The 19,116-nt window shown below is 41.1% G+C and overlaps 2 protein-coding genes across 6 annotated transcripts in view; one reads left to right on the top strand and one right to left on the bottom strand.

Moving 5' to 3' along the window:
• Window positions 1–16,171: 16,171 nt before the first annotated feature.
• Window positions 16,172–19,116, bottom strand: part of LOC126267244 (protein phosphatase 1B-like) — a 244,760-nt gene continuing 241,815 nt past the window's right edge. For all 5 annotated transcript variants that reach the window (XM_049972246.1, XM_049972243.1, XM_049972244.1 and 2 more), the window contains one exon: window positions 16,172–16,585. In XM_049972246.1, the coding sequence (XP_049828203.1) occupies window positions 16,547–16,585 (39 nt within the window). In that variant the 3' untranslated portion in view covers window positions 16,172–16,546. The remainder of the gene's footprint in view (window positions 16,586–19,116) is intronic.
• Window positions 17,263–18,396, top strand: LOC126267243 (uncharacterized). Its single transcript, XM_049972235.1, has one exon. The coding sequence runs from the start codon at window positions 17,263–17,265 to the stop codon at window positions 18,394–18,396; it is 1,134 nt and encodes a 377-aa protein (XP_049828192.1).

Genomic DNA, 19,116 nt, shown 5'->3' on the forward strand with positions numbered 1-19,116 from the left:
AAAGCTCGATTCCAAGCAATATGCCCGGATTTTCTGGGCCTGGCTAATACCCAGCTTAATGCCTGGTTATTTGTCTCAAGGTCGAACTCCCTATGCTCGAGATGGAATTTAAACCTCTCAAAGGAGAACAAAACAGCAAGAGCTTCACATTCGTACATGGAGTACTTCAATTCGACCTCGGACAGACACCTAGAGGCGAAGACAACTGGGCATCTATCCCCTTCAATTTGCTGCACGAGGACGACAGCAATGCCGGTGCTTGACGCGTCGGTCTGGACAATGAAATGGTGATTGAAGTCAGGGATGGTCAAGACAGGGGGGTTGGTGAGGACAATTTTCAGGGCATCAAAGGTGGCTTGTTGGCTCTCTTCCCAAATAAAGCTCACCCCTTCTTGCATAAGCTGTTAAGTGGGGCAGTCAGCTGAGTGAAATTCGGCACAAACTTCCTGAAATAATTGGCCATCCCAATGAAACTTGCGACATCCTTCTTACTGGTGGGCAGGGCAAAATACCACTCTTCATCGATGCACATACCGTCATGAGAAACCAAATGCCCAAGGAAGGAAATTTGTTCTCTGGCCAAGGCGATCTTGTACAGTTCAACCATCATACCAGCAACCCGCAATTTCTCCAGAACAGATTCCAAATGATTTAAATGTTCATCAAAAGTCTTACTGTAGATGACTACATCATCCAAATAATTATAAAGGAATTCAAACTTGATATCACCAAGTACACTGTCCAGCAGGCAAGATACAACAGCGGCTCCAGTCAACAATCTGAACGGGACTCAGTGAAAATCAAATAGATTCCAGTTGGTACAAAATGCGGGTAGCCTTTTTGGATTCTTCCGCCAATGGAATCTGATGGTATGCCTGATTCAAGTCGAGGATGGTAAAATACCTAGTACCGGCAAACCAAGTGAAGCAGTTATGAAGGTCATGAAGGGTAATGGACTCCAGAACTACCTTCTAGTTAAGTTGTCGATAGTCAACAACAGGCCAGAATAATCTCGTACCTGAGCCTTTGGGACTAAGAACATTGGGGAAGCATAAGGGAAGGTAGATGGTCTGATAACCCTATCATGCAACATAGCGTCAACCTTCTGGCATAGGATCTGCATTTTAGGAGGGGATAACTGATAAGGGCTTGGCACTCTGGGACATCATCAACCAAACGAATTCTATACTCTGTCCTATCGGTTACTCTCAATTTGTCGGTAAGAATGACACGACAGTGTTGGAGCACCTCGAACTGTTGTCTTGGGGCCTCTGGAGGTGACCTAGCTGAAACTCAGATGTAACTTTGTTGACCAGCAAGGGATGCTGCTGACTAATCTCACAGCAACAAAACCCTATTTTCTGGTAGCGGTAAAATTTAAAGAAAAAGGTCCTGCTATTGGCGTCAAGGACAAGTCTGGGTAATGGGAAGTTTTCTCATCAAGGGTAGCTGTACGGGCCAGGAAAAACCCGCCACAGACAACTTGACCCATACCTCTGTCCGTTAACTGTTCCACACCTCTGAAAAATGGGAGATGGAGGTGGCAACTTACAGATACTATGAAATTCAAGATAACAGTCCAGATCAAACAGGGACACAGCACTCCTGGAGTCAAGGAGACCACAAATGGGCTCGTGATTGAGTAGAGCACAGACAAAGGGAAGTTTCAAGTAATTAGTTGTTCCAACATGAGAACAGCCTTTCAGTAACCTAGAATGATAATCCCCCCCCCCCCCCCCCCCCGTTTCCTCTGGCGTCATCAACCTCTTTTAGCTCCATGTTGATCAGGGCAACTCCTGACGAGATGGGTATCAGATCTACACCTTAAACACCTCTGGTCAGTTAACGACCAATGAGGCAATTGTGCTAGCTCAGACAAAAATTCAGTTGCCTGGTTGCAGTGCTAATAAGGCCTCTCTGCTCATCAGGAACCCTAAGGGCCTCTATAGAGGTAGCCAAGTCAGATAACTGGGAGTAAGTAGTAGGCTTCCCAATGAACTGCACCTTTGATCATCCTCAGGTCTCATCCCCTGCAGAATAACCTCCACACACCGCTGTAACAGCAACTTCCATACTTAAGGCGCATTCAGCAGTACGAACTCAGTCGATATATTGTACTAATGGTTCATATGTTCCCTGAATGAGCCAATAATACCAGTGCTCAAAATCATTGAGGGCATGAGGTGAAAGCTTCGATGTAATAATAGTCCACTGGAGGTAGGCGAGGGTAGGTTGTTCTTCCAATACTTCCAAGATGATCCCAGACAGGGTCCCCACACTCCCACACTCAGCGGATACAACAAACGCAAAATGATAGCTTATGGCACCCCCCCCCAATGCCTCAGAAAGCAGCCGGAGATGCATGACCAACCAGAGAAAATGTTGAATTTGGTCAATACTGTCAATGGTGAGTTAGGTGACATCTTGGAGCAAATGCATGACTAGGTTCAGCAATTTGGCAAACTGTAACGTCACCTTTCCCTCTGGTACGCCAGCACCTTGCTGTTGGGGACTGCCTGGCTGGAGTGTTTGGTTATGTGTAACTTTGAATTTTTCCTCTATCCCAATAGTACTGGCTTTGGCTTGTAACTGAGTGATTCTGCTAGCTAACTTGTCTATCTCTTCCTTGGACCATTTGCATGGAGCTAAGATCACCTGATCTGGCCTACCAGTGACAAAGTTGGGCCTAAATTCTTACCCTTTGTTTCAGATTGACTTGAGTACTCCCAAAGTCTACTGGAGCTGGTCAACAGCCTGCTCAATCAAAGGTATAACTTCGTCAACCTTCCCCAGGATGTCAGGAGAAATGACAAATGGCTCATGTAATGTAGCCCGCAACCTATTTACTAACTCGGTTATGGTCCCCTGGGTTGACTGTTGACGAATGGTGAGCTCATAATGCAGATGGTCAATTTTTAAGTATGACAACCCTAGACAGCTCCTGGCAGGCATTCTTGTATGAAACCCGACACACTCTGCTCGTAACCTGGAAATAACCATGCTCTGCTACCATTGATATGGTCCTACTCAAGTCTGAATTTATCGTTAAGTAGGAGTGGGAGGGCTACACCGAGTTCTGGGGGATCGAGCAATACAGGCTCAGACAGAGATAGCAAGTGGCTCGGACAGAGATATCAAGTGGCGTGCCTCAGAATAGGCAACTCTCTCAACCCAAATATGCACCCCCGGTACCGGTTCAGGATACAGGATCATGGCTCAGTGCAGAACATCAGAAACCAATGTTGGCCCTGATGGCCGTAAGCTACCAGGTAAACCTTCTGACAGTAAGACTATTAAATGCCCAGAATTATTTTACCTTTTAAATATTAACAGACATAGATAAAGGACTATAACAAGATAATCATTGAAGCAACAAGTAGCAGGACTTACTGACAACAGTAATACTAAGTCACCAGACCTGCTGCGACCCAGCATATACATATATACATACATTAAAAATAAGGAAGTTTAAACAGCAATATATATACACAAAACTAGAACTATGTTATCTTGCTGACAACGCTACTAATCAGTCGCCAGACCTGCTGCGACCAAACATACACATACATAAAACCGGCTTTAACAGCAACACACACACACACATATATATATATATATATATATATATATATATATATATATATATATATATATTAAAAATAAAGATTCCAAGACTTACCAAGCGGGAAAGCGCCGGCAGACAGGCACATGAACAAAACACACAAACACACACACAGAATTACAAGCTTTCGCAACTGGCAGTTGCTTCGTCAGGAAGGAAGGAAGGAGAGGGAAAAATGAAAGGGTGTGGGTTTTAAGGGAGAGGGTAAGGAGTCATTCCAATCCCGGGAGCGGAAAGACTTCCCTTAGGGGAAAAAAAGGACAGGTTTTTTTTTTTTTTTTTTGCCTTTAAATATGTCTGCTTGTGTCTGTGTATGTGCGGATGGATATGTGTGTGTGTGTGTGTGCGAGTGTACACCTGTCCTTTTTTTCCCCTAAGGGAAGTCTTTCCGCTCCCGGGATTGGAATGACTCCTTACCCTCTCCCTTAAAACCCACACCCTTTCATTTTTCCCTCTCCTTCCTTCCTTCCTGACGAAGCAACTGCCAGTTGCGAAAGCTTGTAATTCTGTGTGTGTGTTTGTGTGTTTTGTTCATGTGCCTGTCTGCCGGCGCTTTCCCGCTTGGTAAGTCTTGGAATCTTTATTTTTAATATATTTTTCCCATGTGGAAGTTTCTTTCTGTTTTATATATATATATATATATATATATATATATATATATATATATATATATATATATATATATATATATATATATTAAAAAACTAATTAACTATGTAATCAACCAAGTCACAAGCCCAGAGTACAACTGCTAGTGGCTATAAGACATTTAGTAATAACAGTACCTTCAACTGTACACTGATTGAGCACTCAACAGCATTCTGTCAAAAGGCTCTTCTTGTTACTTGTCGTTAAACAAATTGTCATTCAATGGTGCACATTAACAACAACAGGAATATCAGTGGGGGACCACTACAAGAAAGCCATGATACAAATCTGCAAGGTGCAAACTTTCAGGTCAAGTTGACAATCTACCATTTAATGGTGAACACACACACGCGACCACAGGCAGGTTCAAACTGTCAAACAGTGAGCGTCGCTCTACCAGGAGGCAATCATGCCGGAGCAACTTTGCGGGCACCAAAATAGATAGCAAACAACCGGCACATACTAGCAGCCAAGAGTCTAGTCTGTGTGAGCCAGCTTCGAATTCCAATGGCCACAGTTTCGCAGAGCAACAGCCACAATTTAAACCACCATGTCCTCCTTAAGGAGGGTACAAAGCATAAGGAAAGAGCAATCTTACCACAAGAAGCCGGGAACTCGATAATACAAACGGCAGAACATCATACCTCCAGGCACATTGCCTCACTGCCCTTCTGGATGAGTCGCAACACAAAACACGATGAGGCGTGTCTTCCCACCTCAAAACAGCAAACCGTATGATACGATCCCACTCATGAAACCCGGCCGTCCACGCGGGCCACCTACCACAAACTGCCCGTACGCTAGTACGTCCTCTCTCTCCGAAAGCCGCCAGTGATCGCTCACCAGCTATTGAAATAATCAGAGTAGTTTTTTGGATTTCTGGGGTATAATTCCCACAGACTGTTTGAAATGGGTCAGAACTATAACTATGGCCTATTATACTTCACTGTTGGTTTATCTGAAACATCATCTAAATGAAATGTTACCAAGACTGACAATCCACTGTACTATGTTGCAACAGTCATAATGACAAAAGTGCACACATTGGGTCCTCAACCCCATTAATCTCCAAATTTAGCTCTAAGTGAGTACTTTCATTCTCCATTTCCATTCCATACCCATGAGCACAATTTCACTTGGGATCAGTGCAAAGTATATTAGTATTTTCTTCTTCGTAAATATGGATTGTGTATTCTTGTTTTCCAGACATGTTCCACATCCTTAAGGATCTCCTCTCTTTGGACCTATGGAACAAACACTATCTAATCAAAACTTTGGTGCCTTGAAAAAAAATTTGCAGCATGTAGGAAATAATAATTGTCTTTCATATTGTCCTCCAATAGCAATTTGTAGTATGACGTAACATATTTTTCAGGCTGAATGAAAAAAATTGCAAAACCCTTGGATCAAATACACTGGGGTCTTTGTTGAGAAATAGAAGACTTTTTTGTTCTAGAATAATGTTTGCTAATTGCCATAGAATACAGTTAGATTTACTATCCCACTGTCAATACCACCATTTGACCCTGGGTACCACTAATAGAAAGAAAATGAAATGAGTGCTTCGTAAGAAACCCGGTTGTTGCACAGTACCTGGTTGTGGTTGAGTAGTATCATCAAGTTAGGTAGGTCTGATTGTGACTGTAACCCACAAAATTAATATGTAAACATATCAATGTACCACTTATATATATTTTTTGTTGTTTTCTTTATTTATATACAATATGCTCCATGACAATAATTGTAATAGTGTGTGTGTGGGGATAGTGTAATGTAATGTAGTGTAGTGTAGTGTTTGTGCTGCATGATGATCCGACAAGCTTAATGATCCCCCATCTGATGGTCAGATAACCATCAACAGTGTCATATGCCCTCATTTCATGAGACACTGCAGAGAGGTTTGGTATTTAATAAACCAGGACATCAGCTCAAAGTCTGGAGATCAGGAACTTTACACAACCACTTCTTCTTCCCTTGCCGCCCAAATACTGGCACAGAAAATTTTTTCCACCACCAGAATTAGACCAAACTTACCCATGGAATTGAGAGCCACCACACAACTGTGCATTAGCGACCACAGCCATGGAGGCAGGTACCCACTTTTATTTTTGGTAGTAACCCAATCCTTGGTGATGTGGAAATACTCTGAAAGTGGAGCTATGCAGGTAGCAGTCAGCAAATGCCAATATAGATAAATTTGCAGAGAATGTTGAGTCCTTGCAGATCTTGAGAGAAAAGTACAAATACAAATTAAAGAGAGTAAAATGAGAATTTCAGATCCTGATAGCCATTACTCTGTGTGATATTTCCAAAAATATATGGGAAGTCATTATAATGAGTTTTGATAAACACGAGCTGTCACTAACAAGTGTCATAATGGATGAGAGGAAGTGCCAGAGATAATGAAGAGATGTAACTCTGATAGTTGTGCAATGTCATTATACTGCTGATACAACTTATAATCCAACTTACTGCCATCAGCAAGCAGTTAAGGAGAAAAGTGGCTGGAACTTCAGTTTTACTCAGATTGACATATACAGATGTTTCTCTCTCTTCTCTCTCTCTCTCTAGGTGTGGGGGAGGAGGGTGGGGAGATGCGTGCATGGATGTGTGCATATGGTGAAGCACAAATCACATCATGGTCAAATTGATTAAAACATAATGGAACCTCCATGTCCATTTTCAGTCAATCCTTAGTTGTGAAAACGTAAATTGCTAACAATTATAAGCCTGAAAGGAAGTACCAAATAACAATTGTTGTTTCAGTATCTATCAGTTTGCTCTCAGTAATGTGGATGTAAAAGTCAAGAAGTTTCTTGGATGTTGTCTGAGAATATTCCCTGTTATGGGGGGTTGGGTTGGGTTGTTCGGGGAAGGAGAACAGACAGCGAGGTCATCTGTCTCATCGGATTAGGGAAGGATGGGGAAGGAAGTCGGCCATGCCCTTTCAGAGGAACCATCCTGGCATTTGCCTGGAGTGATTTAGGAAAATCATGGAAAACCTAAATCAGGATGGCCGGACGCGGGATTGAACCGTCGTCCTCCTGAATGCGAGTCCAGTGTCTAACCACTGCGCCACCTCGCTCGGTATTCCCTGTTATGCTCATCCTGCAGGAGGTGATTGCAATGAAGGCTACTTATATGGACATCAGCTTTTATTTTAAGGTAATTTTATTATTATTCGATGCCAAGGCAGGTCAATGCACATGATTTTCATGGAGAGCCCCCTTTTCTGTAATCTGTTTTCTTTCTCTAATATCCAGCCACTGATGTTGTGTCAAGTCATTGTAAACTACTGAACAGTGTCCATCAAGGGCTCTGTTTAAACAGACTGATGAGCAGGAACATTACAACCACTGCCCACTGCAAGACTGAACACTGCTTGGTGGCAATGTGGGCATGTGATGCGATAAGGAAACTATGTAAGTGGAGCAGAGCCAAATGAGGAATTATTCTAGCAAATGGGGAAATCCACTACCATAAGTAAATTTGACAAAGGAAAGATTGTTATGGTCTGTCACTTGGGAACAAGCATCTTCGAAACAGGTGTTGGGACATCCTCACCTCATCACGGAATGTGAACATCGGTGACTTGACTGCTCTGTAAAGTAGGATAGGTGGTGGTTTGTTGCAAATCTGGTAGCAGGCACATAGCATTCAATGCACACTGTTAAACTCGTGGCTCCACAGCCAATGACGCTTATGTCTACCAATGTTGACATGACAACATTGGCAATTATGACCACAGTTGGCAAAGGGTCATCAAGATAGGACAGTGTCCATGAAAATGTGTTACCTGGCCAGATAAATCACATTTATTGCTATACAAGGTCAGCAGTTGGGTCTGGATATGTCATCATCCATATGAACAGATGATTGCAACGTGCAATCCACCATGGACACATGCCAGAGGGGATAGTATTATACTGTCAGGCATTCAGCAGGGCTCCCATGGGGCATCTGATAGTAACTGAAGGCACCATAATGGCCAAGGACAATATGAACAATATTGCAGTCCCCTGTAGCGTACCCTTTCTACGCTTGACGGCGATGCCAATTCTGGCAGGATAACAATCTGTGTCACTAGGCCAGAGTCATACTACAGTGGTTGGACGAGCAATACAATGATCTCATGTTCATGGCTTGACCACAAAAGTTGCCTAATCTGAATCCAAAATAAAACTTCTTTGATGCTGTCAGGTGCCAGCTGTGTGTCCACAAACCACTGGTCCATAATTAACAGCAATTGCATGACAGTACAAAGACATCTGGTACCACAAATCTCCAGAAAACTGCTGAGGACTTGTCAAATTCATTCCATGCAGAGTTACTGCTTTACTGCATTCCAGATGTACTATTAGATGGTCATGTTGTCTTGGGTTATCTGTGTATCATAGTTTTTTCTGTTGCTATTACTACATAAAGTGTAACTGTGTGAGTGTCCTCTCCAGCCATGTACCAGTGAATGAATAACTGTAGTTGGCATTGGCTGGATACTACCCCTAAAAGCCTCCCTTAAAAAAAACTGTACTTACTAGCTATGTCTGTTGTTTTCAGTTCATGGGATCTATGTTCCTGTGCCTCATTTTTGATGACAACCCAACTTATTTTCATACTGACTAGACTGTACCTTATATCCCTGTAAAGGGCCTAACTCGCCAATATGCACTTGTATCTTTTAAAAGTATTTTTTTACTTCCATATCCTATCTGAAGGTAACATTTAGAGAAATTTTATTACAATAATTTAAGACTCAACATACACTATGCACTTTGATATTTGGACTATTATGTTACCAAGATGACAGATAAAACTACCCTATAATTTGACATTTATTAGCTTTATTCATGTTGTGACGCAAATTCTCTATTTAATCAAGTAAATAGTCAAATGTCACCCTGTATTTTATGTCCACTTCCAAGTACTGGGAGAAGTATTGCCTCATTTGACACCAAGTCCTTCTGAGTCAGCCTCAATGTGATTTTTGGTCCACTTCTAAGTACTGGGGGAAGTACTGCCTCATTTGACACCAAGTCCTTCTGCCTCAGTTCTACTGGTCAGTCTCAATGTGAATTTTGGTGGTTATAACCACTGATCTAGGTGTTGGTGCAACAGATAATAAATGTTTCTGTCTCAGTTACACAGTACACAAACAGGAAGAACACAAGAAAAGCACCATTAACAGAACACTACTACAAACAGCATTTCAAGATTCATACATTCACCTGTAGATCTGGTAGTTCTATGTGTGGATGAAGTATCTGCAGAATGAGATATATACTTTTCTGTCCATTAAAGTCGCTGCACCACGAAAGATACCAAATAATGATAGCGGATAGAGCATAATAGGAAGAATACATGAAAAAATTGTACCTGGTTTGGGAGTAAACAGAGTGTGACATTTACCACACAGAGCTACCATCTGTAGCAGTGACAATTGTTGTAGCCCAGATGGTTATGAGTCCTACTGACATGGAGGACAGACGAAGGTAAATGAGGCTGTGTTACTTCAGCTCTATGCCAGTTGTTCATCAACTACAGCAAGTTGTTAAGGGATGAAGTATTTGGACAACATGCTGGCCAGAGCAGCAGTCCAACAGCCTTTGTATCAAAGTGTGCCACAACAGCATGGGCAATGAGTAGTAGCTGCTATCCAGATTACTGGCTATGTGAAACACAGGTGATACAGTCATGTACCAATGGCACCCCGTAGCATCACATCAGGCGCTCAGTCTATATGCCAATGAAAAATACAATATGATATCTCACATTCTCTTTCTTGCTGACACACATGTGATACTGTGATACTGAATGCAGAATGAGGACACATACGAAAAGATGACTTGCTGTCAGTAATGGATTCAAAGTCATTATCGGGTGCACCACTGTCAGCATGCATGCCTCTGCAGTCGTATCAACAGAAGTTGTGAGATCGGTCAAAGAACATTCTGTGGTGTTCCAGACATCATAACACAGTGTGGATACTCATCTAGCAGCAAATAAGGCCATTTCTTGATGATAGGTATATGAGACGGCTGTAGATTCCTGTATAGTCAAGTGAACAATATGTCTCTCCTTGCAGGTGCTAAACATTTGGGGCCATTGAGATCCTGATCCATATTGAATGTAGCACTTGTGAAACCACTGACTCCACATCTGCATTAAAGTTGTGGGGTTCCAACCAACACCTACAACAATATCACAGAATTATAAATTGCAGTCTCAATAGGCTTTGACCGTGCCACTGTCAAATTCCGACATGTGCCGATAGGTGTATGTGAGGCATAATGTGAGCTTCTCACACACAACTGACTTTAAAACTTTTTGGGCCACTAACCACTTACTACACTGCCGCACAGGTTGCAGACACTGCCCGACAGTCTTTGGCTCATTCGCCTTTGGCAGGTAGCTGCAGGTAGTACAGACTGCCATCTGGCCCCATTGTGTGTGTTCTGCATGTGCACTAACCACATGGCCAATCCTACCTGCATATGCTCTGCCACTGTAGAGCTGTAACATTGGTTCCCGGCTGGCTGGCAGACTGCTCTCGTGCCAGTGTATTGGCTGCCATCACACACCTATACTGGTGGCTATCCTGCTGCCAGTCAATGGGCATGTGAGCTGCAACAGCCTAAACTAGGCTCTGTAAACAATGAAACTAACCAGAAGAGAGAGATATTTTTATTTTTGTCATGGGAAGAATAAGACTGGGTAAGATAAACACTATTCCAGGTTTTTACAATTGGTTGAATTATGAGTGAACATAATTGACAGTTGCCAACCATTTCAGGTGCTTTCTCCTACAAATGTCTCAGTATTGTAGAGCACCTGGTAGGGGCTGTAGCATGGGCTACATATCTCACACGGATAAATTGCCCTGACTATGCTAGAGTGCTGTGCAGCCCCATTCTATGGCTCCACCAAAGTGTACTGGCAGCAAATCAAATATCTTGTAGACTGAGATAATAAGCTGACCATAAACCATTTTTATCATGTCAGCCACATTTTTTCATATTATCTTAAACCTTATCAATTATTATATTTTAACAAATTCCTTAATGCTGATAAAGATCTAACAGTTCATGAATATGCAAGTCAGTGAGATAAATAACATGAGATTTATTAATAATTTCAACTTTTCGCTGAAGCATTTTCAATGTTTTTAAATTAGCATCCTTAAAAAAAAAGAATTGTGTGAGCATTCATGACAGAGTCATTGATGGTCATTGGAGGATTACCACCATATGAACATTCATCTGATATCGCTGGTAGCTGTCATATTGGTTCATTTTCACCCTATATTTCGTCACACCAGTTCATCACTGACTTAACTACCACCCTAATATTTCTCAGGAATTCTGTAGAGTGAGCACTGTATATTCACATGCAGAGTATGAACCTGCTTGTACCTCTTTAGTACCCATTCCCCCTTGTCTCTTCATTTTTCTTATATTTGCCTGCTCACATCCAAATCATATTCTTACAGGTTCACATTTCAACATTTTCCCCAACTTTAAATTTCTGAAACAGTCATTTCTCATGTGTAAATCGCAATCCTGGAAGAAAAGACTGTGTGTTTACTTCACTTCATTCTTGAATAACTTATTTAATTTTAAACAATGGAAAATCCAGGATGGAATAATAACAGTACTACGAAAAGGATAGACAACTACTCATCATATAGTGGAGTAGTTGTATCACAGACAGACACAACAAAAAGACTGCTAAATAAGTGAACTTATGGCCACAAGGCCTGCTTCTAAAGCAAACAAAACACACACACATTCACACAAGCACATCTCACACACATTACCACTGTCTCTGGCTGCTGAGCCAGATCGTGAGCAAATGCACATGATGGGGGAAGCAAGCTGGATAGTGGGGGTATGGAGGAGGCTTGGGCAGAGAGGGAGAGGGATGGTAGGGTAGGCGTACCGACTCTCGCTTGTGGGAGCATATAGGGACATGATGTGGACTGGGTAGGACATCTTGGTGCGATTGTAAGCTTAGATGGGGGAGGATGGGCAAAGGGAGTGGAAAACGAGAAAAGTAAAAAGACTGTGGGTGCACTGGTGGAATAGAAGGCTGTGTAGTGCTGGAGTGGGAGCAGGGGAGGGGATAGGTGCCAACGGCGCAGAGATATTCTCCAGGCGAAAATGGCACATGTAAACACTAACATAATTTTCTTAATGTTAACAAATATTATTAAAATGAAATGAATTGATCATCATCATCATCATTTAAGACTGATTATGCCTTTCAGCGTTCAGCCTGGAGCATAGCCCCCCCTTATAAAATTCATCCATGATCCCCTATTCAGTGCTAACATTGGTGCCTCTTCTGATGTTAAACCTATTACTTCAAAATCATTCTTAACCGAATCCAGGTACCTTCTCCTTGGTCTGCTCCAACTCCTCCTACCCTCTACTGCTGAACCCATGAGTCTCTTTGGTAACCTTGCTTCTCCCATGCATGTTACATGACCCCACCATCTAAGCCTGTTCGCCCTGACTGCTACATCTATAGAGTTCATTCCCAGTTTTTCTTTGATTTCCTCATTGTGGACACCCTCCTGCCATTGTTCCCATCTACTAGTACCTGCAATCATCCTAGCTACGTTCATATCCGTAATCTCAACCTTGTTGATAAGGTAACCTGAATCCACCCAGCTTTCGCTCCCATACAACAAAGTTGGTCGAAAGATTGAACAGTGCACAGATAACTTAGTCTTGGTACTGACTTCCTTCTTGCAGAAGAGAGTAGATAGTAGCTGAGCCCTCACTGCATTAGCGATGCTACACCTCTCTTCCAGTTCTTTCACTATGTTGCCATCCTGTGAGAATATGCATCCTAAGTACTTGAAACCGTCCACCTGTTCTAACTTTGTTCCTCCTATTTGGCACTCAATCCGTTTATATTTCTTTCCCATTGACATTACTTTCGTTTTGGAGATGCTAATCTTCATACCATAGTCCTTACATTTCTGATCTAGCTCTGAAATATTACTTTGCAAACTTTCAATCGAATCTGCCATCACAACTAAGTCATCTGCATATGCAAGACTGCTTATTTTGTGTTCACATATCTTAATCTCACCCAGCCAGTCTATTGTTTTCAGCATATGACCCATAAATAATATGAACAACAGTGGAGACAGGTTGCAGCCTTGTCTTACCCCTGAAACTACTCTGAACCATGAACTCAATTTACCGTCAACTCTAACTGCTGCCTGACTATCCATGTAAAGACCTTTAATTGCTTGCAAAAGTTTGCCTCCTATTCCATAATCTCATAGAACAGACAATAACTTCCTCCTAGGAACCCGGTCATATGCCTTTTCTAGGTCTATAAAACATAGATACAATTCCCTGTTCCACTCATAACACTTCTCCATTATTTGCTGTAAGCCTCTAAGAGGCCTAAACCCACACTATTTTTCATCCAATTGGTTCTCAACTAATACTTGCACTTTCCTTTCAACAATACCTGAGAATATTTTACCCACCACGCTGATTAAAGAGATACCTCTGTAGTTGTTACAATCTTTTCTGTTTCCATGTTTAAAGATTGGTGTGATTACTGCTTTTTTTTCCAGTCTGATGGAACCTATCCCAACTCCCATGCCATTTCAATTATCCTGTGTAGCTATTTAAGACCTGACATTCCACTGTATTTGATGAGTTCCGACTTAATTTCATCCACCCCAGATGCTTTATTGCACTGCAATCTATTGACCATTTTCTCCACTTCCTCAAATGTGATTTTATTTCCATCCTCATTCCTATCCCATTCTACCTCGAAATTTGAAACATTGCTGATCGTATTTTCACCTACATTGAGCAACTCTTCAAAATATTCCCTCCATCTGCCCAAGGCATCCACAGGATTCACCAGCAGTTTTCCTGACCTGTCCAAAATACTTGTCATTTCCTTCTTACCTCCCTTTCGAAGACTGCTAATTACATTCCAGAATGGTTTTCCAGCAGCTTGACCCATAGTCTCCAACCTGTTTCCAAAGTCTTCCCAAGATTTCTTCTTGGATGCTGCAATTATCTGTTTGGTTTTGTTTCTTTCTTCAACATAACTTTCTCTGTCTACCTGAGTTCTAGTATGTAGCCATTTTTGATACGCCTTCTTTTTCCTTTTACAGGCTGCCTTGACTGTGTCATTCCACCAAGCTGTTTGCTTCATCCTACTTTTACACACTACTGTTCCAAGACATTCTTTAGCCACTTCTAGTACTGTGTCCCTGTACCTTGTCCATTACTTTTCCAATGACTGTAATTGACTACATTCAACTAACTGGTACCTTTCTGAGATCGCTGTTATGTACTAGTGTCTGATTTCCTTATCCTGAAGTTTCTCCACTCTTATCCTCCTACATATGGACCTGATCTCCTGCACTTTCGGCCTCACAATCCCAATTTAACTGCAGATTAAATAATGATCAGTGTCATCAAAGAATCCCCTGAATACACGTGTGTCCCTCATAGCCTTCCTGAATTCCTGATCTGTTATTATATAGTCCATGACAGATCTGGTTCCCCTGCTTTCCCAAGTATACCGGTGAATGTTCTTATGTTTAAAAAAGGCGTTTGTGATTACTAAGCCCATACTGGCACAGAAATCCAAAAGTTGTTTCCCATTCCTGTTGGCCTCCATATCCTCTCCAAATTTACCCCTAACCTTTTCATATCCTTCTGTTCGATTTCCAATCCTGGCGTTAAAATCACCCATGAGCAGAAGACTGTCCTTGTCCTTTACTCTAGCAACTACATCACTGAGTGCCTCATAAAAACTATCCATCTTATCTTGATCTGTCCCTTCACAATGCGAATATACTGACACTATCCTAATTTTCCTGCTAGACACTGTCAAATCTATCCACGTCAGTCATTTGTTTACATATCTTATTGCAACTACGCTGGGTTCCATTTCTTTCCTGATGTAAAGCTCTACACCCCATTGTGCTATTCCTGCTTTCACTCCTGACAGGTAGACCTTGTATTCTCCCACTTCCTCTTCTTTCTCACCCCTTACCCAAATGTCACTAACAGCTAAAACTTCCAGCCCCAGCTTACTTGCACCCTCTGCCAGCTCTGCCTTCTTCCCAGAGTATCCCCCACTGATATTAATAGCTCCCCATCTCATTACCATTTGTTTGCTAAGTCCTATCTTATGATTCCCTGGTTTGTCAGTTAGAGGTGGGACTCCGTCACCTCCAAAGGTCTGAGGCATTTTGCTCTGATTGTTGACAGCATCATATTTAAAGTACTAGGGAAGCTGGTTGCTAGCCTTACTTGCCCCGAGTCCGATTGGGTTTTACCCGTAACGGCTGAGGGTCTAACCGGTGGATTTGGTAGTCTTTGCCGTATGAGCACAAAGGTGACAACGACTCAGAATATGTCCGAGATGCCCAGCCTTATTCCAAAGTAACTGGTATCCCGACTGTCGGGACCACTTACTTGGCCACTCATATGTTGCCCGTGGTTCATGAACTAGGACATGACTACAAGAACCCACACCATGAACCATGAAATGAATAGGAAAAAAATACTACACCTTATGTCAGAATGTGGTAACGTTCCACAAAATGTGAGACAATGACAAAAACTAAACAAGGCAAACACAAGGAGAAGAAATGGAGATGGGAGCAATAGAAACAGCACTGTTCAAGTCATAGCAACAAATAATACAAGTACAGCAAGAAAGTCTTTCCTGAATACTGCATTTAATTTACTCTTAAGAGCCACACAAATTATTTGTGCAAATGTACATATTTCACTTTACATCACCACTTTGGATGGGTGCAACATTTAGTTTGAGTTATCAGGCGAATGTTTTATTGTACTCACTGATTCAGAAATGGTGGAAAAAGGAGAAATAATACATAAACATACATACAATTTTGTAAATTTACTGTGTATTTTTTATACATGGCATATTCATCAGTGTGACGAGCAACATTGTTCTATTATACACTCTTTCTCTACTGTGTTGTATGAAAAATATGAATGATAATCAATATGTGTCAATATATGCTTACTTCATTTAATCTTATAATGACATATAAATGTTTTTGAGGTAGAGAAGATTACACTGAATAGCACATCTATAGTTTCAGTCATTGTAAAAAATTTTGAGGAGCTTCTGTGTTTTGTGCTAGAAAAAAAAAAAAAAAGATGTGCAGGTGTGAATGGAGAACACAAATTAAATCACAACATTTGTGAGTGGTGCTCAGAGTTAGATATCTTCAGAGGAGGCTGAGAAGGATCCTTATTGCTTCCACAATGACGTAACTCCCTCTGATAAATCCTGTAAAAGTAATAAATAATTTATGAAGTTCAAATTGTGTGTGCCAAATCAGTATATGATTTTTCAAATGGAACTCAGACATATATTCTAGCAGTTATTTTACTATTTACTAAAATCTGCATTACTCTAATGATATCACAGCAAGAATGATAAAAGAATGAATAATATACAATCCATACAAAAAAGAATAGTTCCAAATGAAACTACTCAACAGGCAGCAATGAACTGATAGATTCAGTCTACAGCTTTTGTCAAGATGGCGCCGGGTAAACCCTCCTCGTGTAATGATGTCTCAATTTCCATAAAAAGTGATACTGATATGTGCAAAATTTGTGTAAAAAAGGTTAAGCGTGGTATCCTGTGTATCGAGTGCAAATCGTGGTACCACGATAAATGCGTAAAAGTGAATCTGAAGTATATAAAAGACGATCATGATTGGACATGCCGTCAGTGCCTTACGAGTGCCGCGGAAAACGAAACACTGTACACACTAAAATCAAAAGAAACAATAATAAGGGCTCTATCAGACTATTTAGTGACTTTAACAACGAAATACCAAGAACTCCAGAAGAAATATCAAGAACTGGAAATAAAATACCAAGGATTGGAGCAAAATCATCGCCTAGCACAAGATGCCGTAAAAGATCTTTCTACGCAAAAAAAAGTGGCGAGTACCGATGCCGACTAAAGCATGTAAACAAACAGTAAGTACAGCTTCGGTGATACCGCTATCAAATAAATACTTGGTTATAGACGAAGACTGTAATAAAACCGCAAGCCTAGCACAAGATGTCGTAGAAGATCTTTCCACGCAAAAAAGGTGGCGTGTGCCGACTAAAGCATGTAAACAAACAGTAAGTACAGCTTCGGTGATACCGCTAGCAAATAAATACTTGGTTCTAGACGAAGACTGTAATAAAACAGCAAATAGGGATGAACCAGAATCAGTGACTAAATGTCCAATAAAGTGCACAGTCAGGAAAATTTTTACAACTAATAAAACAAGGAACTACAAAAAACGAGTTCTTGTGCTTGGAGATAGTCACGCCAAGAGAATCGCCGAGAAAATGAATGAATACAGTTCATCATTTACGGCCGCAGGAATAACTAAGCCAAGCGCGCCTTTGACCGAGATAACGAAAAACAGTAATTCACTAAATGAGTTATCTAAGAATGACACGGTCATAATCATGGGTGGAAGCAACAATGTATACCGAAACGAGGGTAAATTTGCCACACAATGTCTAAAAACAACACTACTGAACCTCAAAGTGCCGAATATCGTAGTCACTAGCATGCCTCATAGAAACGACCTGCAGGACAACTCAATCGTAAATTTGGAGCTTACAAAAATAAATAGACAATTTCGTAAAATATGCAAGTATCATCAAAACGTAACATTCTTTGAGCTTCCCAATTCAAGAGAACTGTTCACGAAACATGGTCAACACTATAACAGCGCTGGGAAGTCGTGCATTAGCAAAATGCTGACAAAACTAATACAAAAAGACGACCACGCTGTAAGAAATACAATTGCAATACAGCCAGTTTCTATCAAGGAAATACGAAAACACCTTAACAGCTACATAACTAGTAAGTCAGTCGCAGCCACAGCATCAGTGCAGCCAGGATCATCACTTGAACAAGAAGAGGCAGCGCCAGAATCATCTTCAACAAAAACAGCGAGAAAATGTGAGGATCCAACGGAAGAAATAGTGGCCAGTCCATCAATCAGTAGGATAACCATAACACCCCATCACCAAAAGGATTTTTTAGACCAAGGCAAGAGAAACATAAAGACTACAAGGTAAGCAGTGCTCAGTGCTTCTCAGTCTTCCACCAAAATATGCAATGCATAAGAAACAAAGTGCAACAATTAGAAGTGGAACTGCAGTCTATTGACAGCTCACTTGTTTGCTTAACAGAACATTGGTGTAACGGTTCAGAATTATCAAATGTAGCACTACATTCATACATTCTAGCCTGTCATTACAGTAGAAACACTATGAAATGTGGTGGATCATGCATATACGTGAAAGAGGGGATTATGTATAAAATTAGGAATGACGCCATGGCATTAAGTGAAGATAAACACATAGAAATATCTGCTTTAGATATAAAAAACCTAGATGTATTCCAAAGACTAACAGTACTATGTATTTATCGTGCTCCCAGTGGTGACATGGACACATTCACTACAAAGTTAACCCAAGCATTAGATATGGTCTCCAGCCCCAAAGGCAAAATTATCATTTGTGGAGATCTAAACATTAACATGATGAACCCAGATATGTTGTACAATAATTTTCTGAACATTATGTATGCCTATGGTGTATCACCATTAATTAACACTGCCACTAGGATAACCAGACATTCAGCTTCAAGTATTGACCATATGCTAACAGACATAGAGAAAGATAGATGTGACATTGTCATAGATGACCTTGGCATCGCAGACCATTCCAGTCAGTTATTAAAATTGGGTATAGAATTAGATAATAACACTAAAATACACAAGTACAGTAGGGTTT

This window comes from Schistocerca gregaria, chromosome 4, assembly GCF_023897955.1.
Source record: "Schistocerca gregaria isolate iqSchGreg1 chromosome 4, iqSchGreg1.2, whole genome shotgun sequence".
Classification (NCBI taxonomy): Eukaryota; Metazoa; Arthropoda; class Insecta; order Orthoptera; family Acrididae; genus Schistocerca; species Schistocerca gregaria.